General features: G+C 46.9%; 1 protein-coding gene across 1 annotated transcript; it reads right to left on the reverse strand.

Moving 5' to 3' along the window:
* Positions 1 to 6,626: 6,626 nt before the first annotated feature.
* On the reverse strand, positions 6,627 to 16,843 carry LOC310834864 (perilipin-3-like). The gene is made up of 7 exons (XM_083719329.1): positions 16,597 to 16,843; positions 15,066 to 15,252; positions 14,177 to 14,253; positions 12,867 to 13,152; positions 11,373 to 11,575; positions 9,616 to 9,741; positions 6,627 to 7,731 (listed from the first exon to the last, which is right to left on the reverse strand). Exons 1-7 carry the CDS (start codon positions 16,714 to 16,716, stop codon positions 7,291 to 7,293), a joined length of 1,440 nt encoding a protein of 479 aa, XP_083575455.1. The 5' UTR covers positions 16,717 to 16,843; the 3' UTR covers positions 6,627 to 7,290.
* Positions 16,844 to 18,479: the final 1,636 nt, after the last annotated feature.

An 18,479-nucleotide genomic window follows, 5' to 3' on the forward strand; every position in this document is an offset into this window, starting at 1 on the left:
GTGTTCCACCAAGTTGGGGCCAGTACTGAAAAGGCCCTGGCCTTAGTTGAGACCAGTCTAACCACCTTGAGACTTGGGACCTCCAAGGTGTTGTCATTTGTGGACCTTAAGGTCCTCCGTGGGGCATACCAGGAGAGGTGGTCCCGTAGGTATGTGGGTCCTAGGCCGCATAGAATCATAGAATCATAGAATCATAGAGTTGGAAGAGACCACAAGGGCCATCGAGTCCAACCCCCTGCCAAGCAGGAAACACCATCAGAGCACTCCTGACATATGGTTGTCAAGCCTCTGCTTAAAGACCTCCAAAGAAGGAGACTCCACCACACTCCTTGGCAGCAAATTCCACTGTCAAACAGCTCTCACTGTCAGGAAGTTCTTCCTAATGTTTAGGTGGAATCTTCTTTCTTGTAGTTTGGATCCATTGCTCCGTGTCCGCTTCTCTGGAGCAGCAGAAAACAACCTTTCTCCCTCCTCTATGTGACATCCTTTTATATATTTGAACATGGCTATCATATCACCCCTTAACCTCCTCTTCTCCAGGCTAAACATGCCCAGCTCCCTTAGCCGTTCCTCATAAGGCATCGTTTCCAGGCCTTTGACCATTTTGGTTGCCCTCCTCTGGACACGTTCCAGTTTGTCAGTGTCCTTCTTGAACTGTGGTGCCCAGAACTGGACACAGTACTCCAGGTGAGGTCTGACCAGAGCATAGGGCTTTAAAGGTCAAAACCAGCACCTTAAACCTGACCCTGTACTCCACCGGGAGCCAGTGCAGTTGGTATAGCACTCCTCCAAACAGAAATCTAACTGGTCACAGGGCAAGTATAATAACGCTCCCAATAACGCAGGCAATTGTTTGCTAACAAAGAAGGTGTACAGGCAGCCAGGCATCTTCTGAATGAGAGAGCTGCATTAAGATGCACAGATTTCTCTACAGTCAACAACGAAGCAGCGAACAGGAAAGAGATTGCGCTCCTCTGCTTCTGGATCAAGGGCTGAGAAACCCAAGCAGCTAAAATACGAGCAGGTTTTTCGGCTGCACATCCATCCTGCCGTCAGTTCAAATGACGCTTTGTACCCAGATTCAAGGAGTGTGAAATGTAGGGTAAAGGTAAGGGGACCCCTGACCATTAGGTCCAGTCATGGCCGACTCTGGGGTTGTGGCACTCATCTCACTTTATTGGCCGAGGGAGCTGGTGTACAGCTTTCAGGTCATGTGGCCAGCATGACTAAGCCGCTTCTGGCAAACCAGAGCAGCGCACGGAAATGCCGTTGACCTTCCCGCCGGAGCGGTGCCTATTTATCTACTTGCACTTTGTGCTTTTGAACTGCTAGGTGGGCAGGAGCAGGGACTGAGCAACAGGAGCTCACCCCATTACGGGGATTCGAACCGCCAACCTTCCGATCGGCAAGTCCTAGGCTCTGTGGTTTAACCCACAGCACCACCCGCGTCCCAGTGTGAAATGACCCTCAGGCAAACAAGCAATCTTGAGCCTGGTGTTTTCTCCTTTCTGGCATTTATTGGTTGGAAATCCTCTTAGGGCAAGGTGGGGCAGGGGACTTCATTTCATAACTCTGAATTGGCCACATATCCATGTTCAGCATTGCTGCTGCTGCTGCTGCTGCTTTCCTTTATGTTAAAAAAACCTTCCAGCAGGCAAACAGCCATTGCCTTGCAAATGCGTGAGGGAGATTTATTAACACGCAGTGCCACACCACGCCGTTTGACCCCAGCGACCCCTCTCCATTACTCTGACACCTCCTATCCACATAGTTTCTTAACCCTGCCATGCTCCTGAGTGTATTTCTCCCCAAAAATCAGTTACGCTGTGGTGCCCTCTTGTGGCCATTCAGCATTATTGCAGCCAGAAGAAACTTCATATTAGAACAATTTTTATTAAAGATTTTCTTGGTTTACCAAATTACGTGCATTATCTTTTTTTTTCCAGGTTGCAACATCTTTTCTACAGATCAGTTACATTCGATATGAGACATTAGTGTAGTATTCAGTGTAAGGTCAGGAAAGAAGAAAGCAGGGAGGGGGTGGTGAAACTTATATTCTTTTATATAGTGTACATGTGGGGTTTTGTGTCGGTGTCAACTGCGTAGGTTCCCTTTCTATTCGCTTACTACATTTCCTTGGTAGTGAGAGGGATTAGGGCTGCCAGGGTATGGTTGGTTGTCTGTGGTTTGTTGCAGTGAGGTTTGTTTGCATTGAGGGGCGAGATTGTTGGGTCAAGTAAGCCATATTGATTCATATGGGACACGGGTGGCGCTGTGGTCTAATCCACTGAGCCTCTTGGGCTTGCCGATTAGAAGCCTGGTGGTTCAAATCCACACAATGGGGTGAGCTCCCATTTCTTTGTCCCGGCTCCTGCCAACCTAGCAGTTCAAAAGCATGCCAGTGCAAGTAGATAAACAGATACCGCTGCGGTGGGAAGGTCAACGGAGTATCCGTGTGCTCTGGCTTCCATCACAGTGCTCTGTTGTGCCAGAAGCGGTTTAGTCATGCCGGCCACATGACCCGGAAAGCTGTCTGTGGACAAACACCGGCTCCCTCGGCCTGAAAGCGAAATGAGCGGCACAACCCCATAGTCGTCCTTGACTGGACATGACTGTCCAGGGGTCGTTTACCTTTACCTTTTTTACGTATTGATTCATATGCTTTCAGTGAGTTCTTGTTAAGTTTGTAGGGAACGTGCACTCAGCTCTCACCTGTGGCTCCTAGAAGCTGTCAACATGCAACAGCAGCCACACCCTGGGAATGGCTTCAACTGGCCAGCTAAACCAGGTGAGGGTAGCTGATGGGTCTCAACCCCTCAGTGAGTTAGGGGCTTTCCCTGCATGTGAAGACAGGCTCTGGCAGATTGACCGGATGAGACCAATAGTGGGTCCAACGGTCAAGAAGGTGGTTTCTGGACGTGCTGTGGAAGGAAGTGAGGGGCAGATGGGGCTTCTCAACCTGGGAAGGTAGCCCATCTAGGAGAAGGAAAACTCTGATCCTAAACCTCATCTGCCCTGCAGGATATCTTCTGGAGAAAAGGCTAAGGAGTCAACCCTAAGATGGCTGGATATTACCTTGCATGCCTCCTTCCGGCAACTCCTGCAGCTAAGCTGGTGCCAAACATTTTGCTCTGCTTTCCTTTGGACCACATCAGCGAGACCAAGAGGAGGGTCTTGTTGCCTGGGCAGTCCATACACACTGCCCAGGCTTTCACCCCAGGAAAGTCACTTTGGTGCTGCTATCGAAGTGGTTTGACTTCACCCCTGGAGGCGCACTCCATTGTCTCTCGAGACAGATGGATGCCAACCACCAGGAAGAAAGGGGAAATGGTCCAAACCCTCTCAGCAGGGCACTGGAGCAAATAAGGTAAAGGTACCCCTGCCCGTACGGGCCAGTCTTGACAGACTCTAGGGTTGTGCGCTCATCTCACTCTAGAGGCCGGGAGCCAGCGCTGTCCGCAGACACTTCCGGGTCACGTGGCCAGCGTAACAAGCTGCATCTGGCGAGCCAGCACAGCACACGGAACGCCATTTACCTTCCCGCTGGTCAGCGGTCCCTATTTATCTACTTGCACCCGGGGGTGCTTTCGAACTGCTAGGTTGGCAGGCGCTGGGACCGAACGACGGGAGCACACCCCGCCGCGGGGATTCAAACCACCAACCATGCGATCGGCAAGTCCTAGGCGCTGAGGTTTTACCCACAGCGCCACCCGCGTCCCCCTGGAGCAAATAACTTATACCAAATATTTGTATGTTTGCCGTATGAACCTTCATTTTGCAAGCTTAGAGAGACATGCCAGAACATTTTGGATTGTGTTTGTTTTGGAACAGAGGAATCTAGGTAATCCATTGAGTCTTCTTGTGCAGAACACCAGACGATGCAGCAGGTTTACTCTATCTTAGCTTACCTTTTTTTAAAAAAAAAAACTCAACTGAACATAGGCCTGATCATTTTTTTATCAGAACTGTTTCATATTGGAAATGAGAAATTAAAGCAAGCTTCCTCCAGTGTAAGGGAAAGCTTCATGGGTTAAATTTCAGCAGCAGGCTGCTCTCAGGATATAAAACCAGTTGAAAAACAAGTTAGCAACCTCAACTGTACAGTTCTCTAAAGCACAGAAAAATCAAGAGATTCACCCCACCTTTTTTTGGCACTGTAAACTAATATGGCAGCTATTTTGAATTAATGCACAACAAAAGTATTGGCTTGGACAGTTCAACCACAGTCAAAAATAGAACTGATAATTGTCTGAACCATTCCTTAGCTTGCAATTCCTTGCTTTTGTCCAATGGAATTTTGGGGTGAAATATTGATAGAGGCTTTACTTAACATGGAGAATGTACCAACTGTTAAATGACTGAGTATGCATCATGAGAGCAAAAAGGGCGTTACTGCCCCCTGGTGTTTTTTATGGTAACTACAAAGATGGGAAGTAGCTCGGCCATCACCCTTGCTGCGTATGACTGGATGTTTTCTAGATTTATGACAAAGTGCATGTACAAAGAATATCCATGTCCAAGAATAGAGGTTGAAGCTCTGTAAGAGGACAGTCGTCATTTTTACAAGTCATTTCTCTGGTGCTGGGAAAGACAACACAGATCTGGGAAACACCACATTCTTGATTAGGCTTTCAGAAAAAAACAGATATTTGTTGGCAGCTGAGGTTAAGGGATCATATTTGTAATGGTTATAAGGGGTTGCTCATGCGCAAGTTACCGCCACTCCTGGCTAGGTAGCCTGGTTAAACCTGCTCTGGCTGGACAGCCCTTCACTTTGTGGCTGTTCAGTTGCTAGCAGAATCCGTCAGTGGGCGTTTCTTGAACTTCTTCCAGCAAAGAAGTTCTTTGACGCCAAGTCTACGCCTACTTTCCCTGCGTGGAAGTCAACAACAACAACAACAAATTCGTTTATTGTGAGGACCATGCCTGTGCACAAAAATCAACACTACAGTAGTTAAAAATTGTTAAAATTCATTACATACTATGCCGACAAAACCTTCTTCCCACAAAATAGAAAAGGAGGGAAAACGAGCAGCGAGTCAAACAGACGATGGAGGGGTCTTTACATTGTCGTTCATAAATCTTTCCCTGGCTTTCATGGCCTTCATCACAAAGACCGCTACCACATGGGTAATGCGTGGGTTTGCATCAACTAACAAAAATTTTACTCTATCTTCAGGACTGGTTATAGAGTTGGGTATAATTTGCAGCAATGCATCTCTAAAGTCCGAATAAATGGGGCAATAGAGGAAATAATGTGTAAGGTCCTCTTTAATTCTCATAAGGCAAGGACATAGACGATGTTCTACTGGGGTTTTTGTGTATCTACCGGTCAGGTAGGCAGTTGGCAATGTTTGAAACCGTGCCATAGTAAAAGCTCTCCGAAGGGTGGGGTCAGTGATCTCGACCAAGTAGTTGGCACAGATTTTGACTGCTTTTACTTGGGGGAGCCAGTAGGAAAACCCAGAGTTCTTTATCTTGGTGGAGTCCATAAAGGCGTCTTTTTCAAAGATCCATTCCCGAACTTTATCAGCGCTCCACAATTTGTGAGTATTTAACTCAGGTAGGTTGTATCTGGATAGAATGTCTGATAGGCTTTTATGCCAAGTAGTGTTATTTTGTAATGATACAAAGGCTTGTTTAGCCAATAAGGTGTTCGGGGCATCTATGAGGTTGGTAAAAAAACGCAGGAATCTTAAGTGTGCCCTGGCAGACACAGAAGGTAATCCTACTTCCTGCGTGGAAGTCTTCTGCGCAGGGTGGGTGTGGGTAGCGGAGGACCCGTGCTCTCCCCGCTGGTCTCCAGCGAAGAGTCTTGGAGCCCCCTCGCTGATTCTCCCATCTGCCCTCCTCTATCCCTGGTGTTACGCTGATTTCCTTCCCCAGCCGATGAGCTCCCTCTCTCCCTGCTGGGCCCCTCTGCAGCATCGCTTGAGAGCCTTGCCTCCACCTCTGGCTCCGATGTCAGTTCCCTGACAATATTCTACTTAAATTACATATTTATCATGCCAAAGGTAAGCAAAAGTTGCTACCTTTGTTTCCCAGTGGATACATTCCTATTTAAACAATGTGCCACAGTCTGTCACATTGTATGCTTTTTATGTAGAAGTGGAGTGATTTGCATGCATATTTCATGTCTACTGTGCTATCTTTATAAGCTAGTAAAGGTAAAGGACCCCTGGATGGTTAAGTCCAGTCAAAGGCAACTATGAGGTTGCGGCGCTTATATCGCTTTTAGGCTGAGGGAGCCGGCATTTGTCCACAGACAGATTTCTGTGTCATGCGGTCAGCATGCGTAAACCGCTTCTGGCACAACAGGACACCATGACGGAAGCCAGAGCGCATGGAAACGCCGTTTACCTTCCCACTGCAGTGATACCTATTTATCTACTTGCACTGGTGTGCTTTTGAGCTGCTAGGTTGGCAGGAGCTGGGACAAAGCAAGGGGAGCTCACCCCGTCGCGGGGATTCAAACCGCCGACCTTCCAATCAGCAAGTCCAAGTGGTTTAGACCACACACTATCCACATCCCTTATATTCTAGTACCAAAAGCCAGATCTTAATCAGCAGTGCCACAGCACTTCTCTGACAGGGAAGAAAAAATCCAGAGCCACAGTTTGAGATGCAAATTGGTTTACTTTATCTTTGACATGAAGTGTTTACTCTTGTTCAGTGGTCAAGAAGCTTGAAAGATAACAGATCACCATAAATTCTATGAGGCATAGGGAAGCCCTAGTCAACACCAGCTAAAGAAGTCCTGGGCTGAAACTAGATGCTAACCCGCTGCTTGCTGTTAACGCCTAGATCAGTGTTCCCCAAACTTGGGTCTCCAGCTGTTTTCAGACTACGACTCCCATCATCCCCCAGCTAGCAGGACCAGTGGTCAGGCATGATGGGAATTGTAGTCCCAAAACAGCTGGAGGCCCAAGTTTGGGAAACACCGGTCTAGATGCATCCTTTTCTAGATATTAATGCAAGCAGGAGAAGTGACCCTGAACCAGTCCTTAGTCAGGTAGCATCCATTCATTTGTGCCCTGTTGAGATTGGTTTGGTGCTTTGCTGGAAAACTGCACTGAACAACCTCTATAGAGGTCAGCTTGGCACTGCCATAGGAGATGGGCTAAACTGTTTCGGAGGTACAGTTTTTGTCCCCTACAAGCTGCTAAGAAAACTGCCTGCTTCACATTTAAGTTAGCAAGTTCTGCAACAAAGAGGCGCCTCAACAACATTGAGCACCGCTGAGCTCTGTGTTCTGGGAAGAACGGAAGCAACTTGGCCGCAGATTGCAGGTTAGGCTTGCTCGTTCAAAGCACTGGATCCAGGCACTTCCATCCTTTGGACATCTACCTCCGATTCCTTCACAGATGGAGGCACCTCTGCTGCTTGGGATTCGGCCAAAGGTTCAGGAGGAGAGGCCTCTTCTGGGGAGAAGGGCCCCACAATCCAGTTCAGGGGAGTGGACTGCATGACGTACTCCAGGACCTCGTCCCCAGCCTGCCAGATTTTGCCCATTGTTTCCTGGCGCTGCATCAAAAGGCCACTAGGAAGCTCCTGGAATGACTTGGCACTGGAAAAAGCAGCCTGTAGCTCCTCCATGTAGCTGTAAGCTTGCTGCACCTTTTCTTGGAGGGCGGCAGGGAGACCCTGCATGTTGGCCAGGAGGCTCTGGCAGGCAGCCTGAATCTGCTGGGCAATGTTGCGGGACATGCCTAGAGCCTGGGATTCCATCTGCTGGAGAGAAAGAGAGAGGTGTTAGTAATAATAATAGTAGTAGCTGTTATTTACTGAAGTTCTCACCCTGGGCCAGCAGGGGGATACTGTAGATAGTTCAGGTCCACATATGCAAATAAGGGATCAAAAGTGACATTCAGTGGTTGGATAGTTACAGAAAGCTGTTACAATTACGTTGTTCTGGAGCTCTATATAAGCAGGCTGGCTGAACCCTTAAGTTCAGTTCTGTTCTGGCCTGTGAATAAACAATAGCTGTTTGAAAAATTGCTGTGTCGTCTGATATGTTCACCTATAACTTAACAGTAGTAGTAACAAAACAACGAAGAAGAAGAAGAAGAAGAAGAAGAAGAAGAAGAAGAAGAAGAAGAAGAAGAAGAGGAGGAGGAGGAGGAGGAGGAGGAGGAGGAGGAGGAGGAAGAGGAAGAGGAAGAGGAAGAGGAAGAAGAATTTATACCCCGCCCATCTGGCTAAGTTTCCCCAGCCGCCCTGGGTGGCTCCCAACAGAATATTAAAAACACAATAAAACATCAAACATTAAAAACTTCCCTAAATAGGGATGCCTTCAAATGTCTTCTCAAAGATAGAGAGTTGTTTATTTCCTTGACATCTGATGGGAGGGCGTTCCACAGTGCTGGCGCCACTCCTGAGAAGGCCTTCTGCCTGGTTCCCTGTAACCTCACTTCTCACAATGAGGGAACTGCCAGAAAGCCCTTGGAGCTGGACGTCAGTGTCCAGGCTGAGTAAGGGGGTGGAGACGCTCCTTCAGGTATACTGGGCTGAGGCCATTTAGGGCTTTAAAGGTCAGCATCAACACTTTGAATTGTGCTCAGAAACATACTGGGAGCCAATTTAGGTCTTTCGGGACCAGTGTTATATGGCCACATTCTGGATTAATTGTAGTTAGGACAGGGGTGGCAAACCTTCAGCAGATGTATCAGGCAATAGGGTTTGGATATGGCACGGAGCAGAGATTGGTGAGGTGAAAGCACTGCAATGGAAGTCTTCAATTCTTGTCTTTTTCTGAACTTCACTTACGTTTGCTCATCCTCACAAATCATAAAGTAAGCAAAAATTTTACCTTCCATTTAAAACTGGTACTGAAAGTTTGATTATCCTCCATTCAGACCATATTGTAATTTTGTGTTTTATTTTTGCAGCTCTTGCCCTACCTGTGATTCAGGTATGCTCTCCAAAACCCAAATAATATGAGACTATTGTTATTCATCCTGATCTCCCTTTAGCTACCACATAGCTGTCAACTGTCCCTTATTCGGCAGGACAGTCCCTTATCCCAGCGCCATGTCCCACTGCTGTCCCTTATTGATGATGTCCCTTAAATTTCCCATGTTTCAAAGGAAGCAGCTCCTCTCCCTCCCTCCCTGCCGGCCAGGGAGGAGGGAGGCTCCAACTGTGTTGCTTGGCTGCGTTGCTCACCCAATAAGGAGTCTAAGAATGACTGGGGGGGTGGAGCTTGCATGCCTTGTGCCTGGCCGCCTTGTCTGGGGACTCATCTTTGCTCAGCACTTCCCAGCGGAGAGGTGACGGTGGTTTTCCTTGCTGCATCCCCTTTGCCGGGCTGCTGCGCTGTGGGAACCACCGCTTAAGGCTTTGTTGGGCTGCTGGCTGGGCTTTCTGCCTTTGGCTTGGAGGGGCTCAGAAGCTGAACATACCTGTGCCTGGAAAATCCCTTATTTTGGCTGCTGATCCCTTATTTCCAAGGCTGCTGGTCCCTTATTTTCAATTCTGTAAGCTGACAGCTATGCTACCATGATTTACAGGGGCTAAGATATGGTCTGCTGAGCTTTGTCACGAGAGCAAGCCATCCTGTGTCCCGATGGGCCCTTCTCTGGGAAACGCATTGAGGAAGCCAATAACACAACATACCTCTGCTGGGTTCTCTCCAGTGGAATCGCTCTGTCTCAACTGGTTCTTACTCCACTCCAACCACTTCTGCCGCAGTTCCTCCTGCCCACCTTGATCTTTCTGGTCTGTGTGTCTGGCAAATGCAATCTAGGAAATTAGCAGCGAGAACATTAAGAACATTTAGAAGAGAGAGATACTTCCAAGCGAAACAGTAAAAAGCAGAAAGGGAGCCAGTGTGGTGTAGTGGTTGAGAGCGGTAGTCTCGTAATCTGGGGAACCGGGTTCGCTTCCCTGCTCCTCCACATGCAGCTGCTGGGTGACCTTGGGCCGGTCACACTTCTTTGAAGTCTCTCAGCCTCACTCACCTCACAGAGTGTTTGTTGTGGGGGAGGAAGGGAAAGGAGAATGTTAGCCGCTTTGAGACTCCTGAAGGGGAGTGATAAAGCGGGATATCAAATCCAAACTCTTCTTCTTCAAATCCAAAGTCTCTCAAATGAAGCTCAGTAGGACTGACTCTCCCAAGGAGAATCACATCTCACATTTTGGGAGGTACTTTTGCCACACAAATAAAATGAACCAGTCTGGTTGGGCAACAGAACATGGCGTGCCTTGCTGATCAGGCAACCGACACCCAAGTGGATTGACACACATGGTTTTTAACATTAAGGAGGGGTTAGGGAAGGATGGTGGTAATGCAGGTGGACATCAGATGTACCGCATTTAATGTTCTTAATGCATTATTAAAATGTGACACCAGAGGGTGCTGCTGATCTACCAGCAGCATTTTGACGGGGGGGGGGGGGGACAATGTAAGAAAACCGCTTTAGAATCATAGAATCATAGAGTTGGAAGACACCACAAGGGCCATCGAGTCCAACCCCCTGCCAAGCAGGAAACACCATTTACAAGTATGCCCTGTGACGTTTTAGAATGATATATCTAAGTAAAGGTAAAGGGACCCTTGACCATTAGGTCCAGTCGTGGCTGACTCGGGTTGCGGCACTCATCTCGCTTTATTGACCAAGGGAGCTTCCGGGTCATGTGGCCAGCATGACTAAGCCACTTCTGGTGAACCAGAGCAGCACACAGAAACGCCGTTAGTCTTCCCGCCGGAGCGGTACCTATTTATCTACTTGCACTTTGACATGGTTTTGAACTGCTAGGTTGGCAGGAGCAGGGACTGAGCAACAGGGGCTCACCCCGTCGTGGGGATTCGAACCGCCGACCTTCAGATCGGCAAGTCCTAGGCTTGCCTAGGTTTAACCCACAGCGCCACCCGCTAATGTTAAACAGGTCAGTGTAGATTTTCCTTCTGGAAAGCTCAAGAGCAGGACCTGAAAGTTGCCCCCCTTCACCCAGTTTGTCCCACAACAATGGTGTTCAGGGGCACCACATCTGAACAGACAGACCCACCCCCTTCAGCTTCAATGGTCAGTTAGTGATTTAAATATATTCCCCAGAAGTATATCCTCTTTTAAGTTATCAAAGCTGGTGGACATCACATCTGGAATTCACAACCCTGAGCTAAAGGTATGTGCATTGTGCAACTGAACCCAGCACATTTTTCCAAAAAAACCAACAATCCCAGAGAGCCAGAGTTGCCTTTGTCAACCTGGGGCTGTTTTGGACTACAGCTCCCATCAACCAGCACAACTAGCAGCCTCTGTATCATGCAGCCATGCCAGGTGGCTCTGGTGGAAGTTGCGATCTGCAACAGCAGAGGTTAGAGAAGGTTGACCTAGAGCAAGCACTACCAGAGACCAGAAAAGTGCTTATACCAAGTCCATTGCTTGCTGGAGCTGGGACAGAGTCTCCTGCATCTTCTGCTTGGTTTGGCGCAGCTTGCCCAGGGTGTGCTGGTAGGCTCTCTGGCGCACCCTGTTGGAGAGGGAACCCAGGCGCACATAGTAACCCCGCTGCTGCCTTTGCTTCTCAATGGAAGAAGAGGTCTCTGGCTCCTCCACAGCAGCTGCAAGAGTAGCTGAAAGGAAGGCATTACACACTTTAGAACTTAGCAAGCCCTGGAAATATGCAGAACACCCTAAATATTGTTGGTGCAAATATACATATGCATCCTGGAATTCCTGCATTCCAAGATCCAAGTTCGGAGCAAGTACTTTTGGGTGGGAGAACCCCAGCAGAGATATAAAGTCACAAAATATGCAGCAAGCTAAATAAATCTGGACTGTTAAAGCTTTAAAATATGTCCTTCAAAGCGAGTTCATATGCCCATTAAAAGCTTCTTTCCAAAGTTTCCCTCTTCCCTCAGCACAGGGACAGATCGCACATTTGGAAAGTTAAAAATGGCTTACTTACAAATTCTCAAAAGGTCAGATTCAGGTGCTTTAGAACAATTGCACAGGCAGCAAAACTTAGTTTACTTACAAAGTGGTAAAAGTTCCTAGGTATAGGAACTCTGGAGAGGCTGGTGAGAGCCATGCGGTATGAGCAGGAGCAACTAGCTCAAACCTCTTCACACACTGAACTTTTCAGATAGACTGAGATTACAAGAATGAGCTTGATTACCCATTTCCTCCCAAGGCAAGGCCTATTGACATTTGCTACCATGCCTCCCTCTGGCTTCCGAAGAGCCCTCCCACCCACAAATTAAGGAAAGTTGTAGAGCAGCAGGAAAGTCACAGAACAATGCACACATTTGCTCAATTCTGTTTTAGTACAGAATGTGGATTGCACGGATGGAGAATTTTAGTTTTCAGATTGTGGGGGACCTTGCAATAGGAATCTGCACTGCAGTGGACATTGTGTGGCTACTTCAGCCTAGTTCCTCTTCAACTGTGCTTAAAGGTAATGGTAAAGGGACCCCTGACCATTAGGTCCAGTCATGACCAACTCTGGGGTTGCAGCGCTCATCTCGCTTTATTGGCCGAGGGAGCCGGCGTACAGCTTCCGGGTCATGTGGCCAGCATGACTAAGCCGCTTCTGGCAAACCAGAGCAGTGCACGGAAACGCCGTTTACCTTCCCGCTGGAGCAGTACCTATTTATCTACTTGCACTTTGATGTGCTTTTGAACTGCTAGGTTGGCAGGAGCAGGGACTGAGCAATGGGAGCTCACCCTGTCACGGGGATTCGAACCGCCGACCTTCTGATCGGCAAGTCCTAGGCTCTGTGGTTTAACCCACAGCACCACCCACGTCCCTTCAACTGTGCTTAGAAGAGACTAAATAACACTGATGTACATGCATGAGCATGGCACAGACCACTGGGCACTCATGCGCAGGTAGAGGCGGCTAACAGACAGGTGTCGACTGACCTAGCTCCTCATCAGACATTGGGAGGTACTGGTCCACCATCTCCTCAGACTTCCCCATCACAGCCTCAACGGCACTGGAGGCCATCTGGCCTATGCTGGAGCCCATCACAGTGTTCATGCCACTAGTTAGCGCAGACGTGGTCATCTCAACGCTCCCTCGGACAGCTTCTTTAACCATGTCCAGCATCCCAGGGGCCACGTCCTTTGTTTCGGCAGCTGTTTGGCAAACCGCTGCTGCTGCAACTGTCTCCGTAGATGACGCCGTCTCCTTTTTATCTGGGCTCCCCTAGGGAGGGAGAGAAGCAGTCAGCACCGGGGCAACGTAGCAAAACTTGTTCACAAAAGTAGCTCTTAAAACTTTCCGTATTCGTCTGCCACCCACAGATAAGCCTTCAAAGATGGACCATGTTGCACGCGTCCTACATACGAGCAGGAAGGTATTTGGGGAAAGTGTTACAGGATTCAATTTTTTGGCAGAGAATACATAGGAGACTTCGAGTAAAGAGGTAAAGGGACCCCTGACCGTTAAGTCCAGTCGTGGATGACTCTGGGATTGCGGTGCTCATCTCGCTTTACTGGCTGAGGGAGCCGGTGTACAGCTTCTGGGTCATGTGGCCCGCATGACTACGCTGCTTCTGGCGAACCAAAGCAGCGCACAGAAACACCGTTTACCTTCCCATCAGAGCGGTACCTATTTATCTACTTGCACTTTTGGCATGCTTTCGAACTGCTAGGTTGGCAGGAGCTGGGACCAAGCAACGGGAGCTCACCCCGTCGTGGGGATTCGAACCGCCGACCTTCTGATCGACAAGCCCAAGAAGCTCAGTGGTTTAGACCACAACACCACCCGCGTCCCGGTGCACATCTGCAAATAAATATCAGGCACCCAGAGCCCAGCAGAAACAGATGGACGTCTACATCAGATTCCTAGAAGCAAGGTGAAGCCTAAAGCCTCTCCATTGAGTACTGCTTAACTTACAGCTCTTCTCCTCCAGCTTGAGGTTGCTTAACAATATCTCCTGCTGACTCAGGGATGGGGAACCTAAGGCACTGCCAGACACTGCTAAATTCCAGCACACACCAGCCCCAGCCAATATGGCCAATGGACCGGGATTATGGGATCTGTAGCCCAGCCAACCACTGGAGAGCCACTAGTTCCTATGCTAGCTGAAGGTCATGACCTAGTGAGAGTCTTCCAGCCTCCAAAGACTATTCATGTTCTTTTGTTAACCTCCTAGCCATCAGGACTACCCCATTATCAGATGGACAAATTCATAATAGGGACCAGTTGAAGTCTGGACAGTGGTTACCTGATCAGCTGGTCCTTGAACTATCAATTCCTTTTCCTCCACTTTGTCCAGATCTCGGCTGTTCTGCACATCTGCTGCTGGATATTTTTTTTAAAAAAGATAATAAATAGTTGTTGTTGGCACAGTGCAATTTTAGACAGTTGCACCAACTACAATAGATGCTCTTATTACGTCTTATATGTTATGTACAGTTATTGTTTTAGATCTTTGTGTGAACTGCTTTGAGCACGAGTTTCCCTGTGGAAAATGTGGTATATATACTGACAATGACATTTGTTTTGTGATGTTTCACTGACCGTTTAATATTGTTCTGCAACAGAAGGTAAAATTTCATGTGGTCATTAGATTTTTGCAAGCTAATTTCCACTCCTTTTCTCTGTGTGGAACTTACTACCACCACCATGAACTTATGGAGACACTGGAAAACACTCCACAAAGGGTAGGGATAGGTGAATAGATTCATTTGGGGTTTTTGCAGTTTCACATTTTTCTTCAAATCTTAAGATCAATTCCCTACATTTCCACATCAGTTTTTTATCTTATTTTTAAAAAGTTCTCATAAAAAATCCATCAGCATCACTGGGCAAATTTCTCCTACTACTTTTGCCTAACATACACATGGTTGCAAAGCAATTTCTCTATATTTTGGGATGTCGCTCGCACTAATATACGCATTTATATGCATGCTTTACCACATAATATACACTTTTGGACACACATCTGGGGAGCTGCACTGCAAAATTTGGATACACAGCAATTTTGAAAGAAGGCTGTGTTTCAGTTCAGGCATTGTTTCGGAAAACGCAAAAAATGGTTACGGTAGTTTGCCTTTAAATGGGAACAGAATTGAATTTCTCTCCCCATCCCACAGAGCCGGCCATTTACTCACTCTGGGGCTTGCTGAAAAGAGGCTGCACCCTGCTGACTGTGGCCGAAGCAATTGTCCTCATCCCTGTCTCGGCCGCATCACAGAAAGATTTGAAGACCGGAATGTTCTCTTTGATTGAAGAGTATGTGGTGGAGACCATTTCGCAAGCAGCACTCAGGGAAACCGAGGCCATTCTGCTCACCAAGTTCTAGAAGCAAAGGAACGAGAAGCAGATAAGGCAACCGGTGTCAGCAACCCAAGGCCAGGGGGCAGTCAACAAAGACTCCATTTGAAACCAACCCCTCTCTTGATATGTGACTGACCAGCGGAATTGGGAATACATGGGTTTAAGAGAACGAAACTCTGTAGATTAGGAATGAAGAAGCCTTGGTCCTCTAAATGTTGTTGTAAGGCAGAATCTAGCCAGTTCTTGTCTGACTCAACTGTGTTAAGTATAATTGCTTTAATTCACACAGAAATGAAAGATGTATGTGTATTAATAAAGATCTAAAATGGAAAATGGCTAACATTGGGGTTTTTCCACAGTTGTTTTCAAAAGGACACTGAACTCCTCAATGGGTTAATGAATATTTGTTGATTTGTTGATACTCTAAACTAGGCTTCCTCAAACTCGGCCCTCCAGATGTATTGAGACTACAATTCCCATCATCCCTGACCACTGGTCCTGCTAGCTAGAGATCATGGGAGTTGTAGGCCAAAAACATCTGGAGGGCTGAGTTTGAGGAAGCCTGCTCTAAACTATTGTAACCTTAGATCAGGTACAAAGGTGTTGAATTGCAAATCTGCCATCTTCAAAGGCTGATATTGTTTCTCTGAACCCAACAGAGAACCGAAGATGTAAATGAAGCTGTCAAGGAAAACAGCACCAGGGAATTGGATACTGTTAAAGCGAGACCTTGGTTTATAGGTCTGTTTGGATTACAGTGGTACCTTGGTTCCCGAACTTAATCCATTCAACTTCCAAAACAGTTCAAAAACCAAGGTGTGGCTTCCAATTGGCTACAGGAACTTTCTGCACTCAAGCTGAAGCTGCATCGGACATTCAGCTTCCGAAAAACGTTCGCAAACCGGAACACTTACTTCCAGGTTTGCGGTGTTCAAGAGCCAAAACATACGAGTCCCAAGGCGTTCAAGAACCAAGGTACGACTATATTCCATATTTTCTAAGATGCTGAGCCTACGCTGAAAAGCACAAGGTATTGTATGGATATTTAGAGGGGTATCTTTAATGCTTATGTTCTGTTTTTTTAAAGAGTTGTGCTAGTAAAGTTTGGATAATATTTTATGGGCCTGGACAATGACTCCTTCCAAAAGGAGTCAGTTCCCCCCCCCCCCAGCTACAATATTAAGATGTGCAACAACTTATGCTGTGTTGCTGTTGCTACTCCACTCAGCAGACTGAAGGCAAAAGCCTTCCTAAAGCAGAGGGAGGAGTGTCCTATGTACTGTAGAATGACATGTCTGCTTTGGAGCTCAACTCGGAGCATCAATGGTTTCTCCCATCAAATGACCATAACCAAGAACTACTCACCTGCTGGTCTTCATTGTTCTTGGAGTCAGAAGCAGCTGCTGCCAAATCTTTGTTTTCCGATGCCATGGCATAAACTAGGTCGCTCTGGAAAGAACAGCCAAGACTGACATTACCTATCATCTCTTAAACTGGGTGTGTCCATCCCATATATTCAAAGCACATCATTTCCTCCAAATATTTCTTGAAAACCAGTGTTTTTTTCTTAAAGAAGATGCTTGGGGTACTCTCATTTTGATTCAAGAAAATCACCATTTTATAGTTCAAATTGGGGAAAATAAATACAGTAAATGAACAAAAGTGCAAAGATTCACAAAATGTTTAGGGGTACGCATACCCCTGCACACACACCCCAGAAAAAAGCACTGCTGAAAACTATGGTTTCTTAAGGGTGCTGGGACTTGTTGCTCTGTGAAAGGTAAACTACAGCTCCCAAAATTTAAACGCAGCTTTAAATGTATTGCGCATAAGCTGTATTGGGTGGGAGACCCAAAGCAATTAAAAGATATACGCCATGTAAAATAATTTCCCATAAAGCAGTGCCTATAAAGCATGCAATAAATCTAAAAAAGAAAGAAAAACTACAATAGCTCCATTTGTTTTATTCCCAGAAGAGTTAACTGCCCTTAACTCTCTTTCTCCAAATCTTCTGTAGGAGAAAAGAATTGTTTGGGCTTTGCTGGACGAAGGACGCTACAACTGGCGCACTGTGACTGAGAAGGAAGTCTTCATAGCTCAGTCGGTAGAGCAGGAGACTCTGAATCTCAGGGCTGTGGGTTCAAGCCCCATGTTGGGCAAAAGTGCAACGGGTTGGACTAAATGACCCTCGTGGTCTCTCCAGCACTATGATTCCCCACTTTCACGGTTGTAACTGAGAACCCACAATTTAAATTCACCTTTGCTGCTTTTCATAGACAAGGCCTGTGTGGTGCCATTCAAGACAAAAGGCACAAAGCTGGGTAGCCTTGCGATCTTCCCACAACTTTGTTACTTAGTCTGAGTGTGGGGTGTTTGGAACTTCTTACTGCAGGAGTTGGGGAGGGTTTGATTTTTAATGAATGAATGAATCTTTATTTGCACCAGCCATCGGCCATAGCAATGAAACAAGAATAGGAATAAAAAGTCAATTATATAAAATACATTTTTTAGGGTTTTGAATCAATAGTCCAACAGTGGATCTTATTCTGATTGCCCAAGCTAAAAACCTTGCAACCTTTGCTGTCACCTGCTCATCTTGATCCGCCAAGAGAAAGGACACTGCCGCAGTGGTTGGGTGACCCAGAATGGACAATAAAAGTGGGGTGATCTCTTTCCTCAAGTCTTAATAAAGTACGGATTCGGTACTGCCATCTCCACAGGGACATAAGCGTTTTTCGTGTGCAATCCCTTTATATACAGCCCAGGGCAATACGTTCAATCTTGCGAGAGTAAAAGCGCGTCTAGGCTTTGATATTTTTTCCCCAGCTCAAGTTTATTGCATTTTTATCCCATCTTTAAATTAAAGGCAAGATGGCTTTAATTAACTACCTACTCAGAATATGAGCACAAACAGAGTACTTGAAACTTTTTTTTTTTCCCTGCAAAAAAAGTTAGTAAAGCCTAGCTCAGAGATATTTTGGCTTCCCTCCATTCCCTCCAACATCCCGGATGAGCCTTCAATTCCTGCATTTCAGACTGTTGGACTAGATGACCCTTGGGGTCCCTTCCGATTCTATGATTTTTTTAAAAGATGCCATATTGCATAAAGCAGAGGCAAACCCAGGATTTGCTGCAGTTCCCCTAAGTATACACCTGGTGGCGCTCAAAGCTTCCTGGCCATGGTAGCGTTATGCATTTGCTTGTCACAGACCCTTTAAAAAGTTAGTACAGTGGTACCTCGGGTTACA

This window comes from Podarcis gaigeae (assembly GCF_964106915.1).
Source record: "Podarcis gaigeae genome assembly, chromosome: 17".
Taxonomy (NCBI): domain Eukaryota; kingdom Metazoa; phylum Chordata; class Lepidosauria; order Squamata; family Lacertidae; genus Podarcis; species Podarcis gaigeae.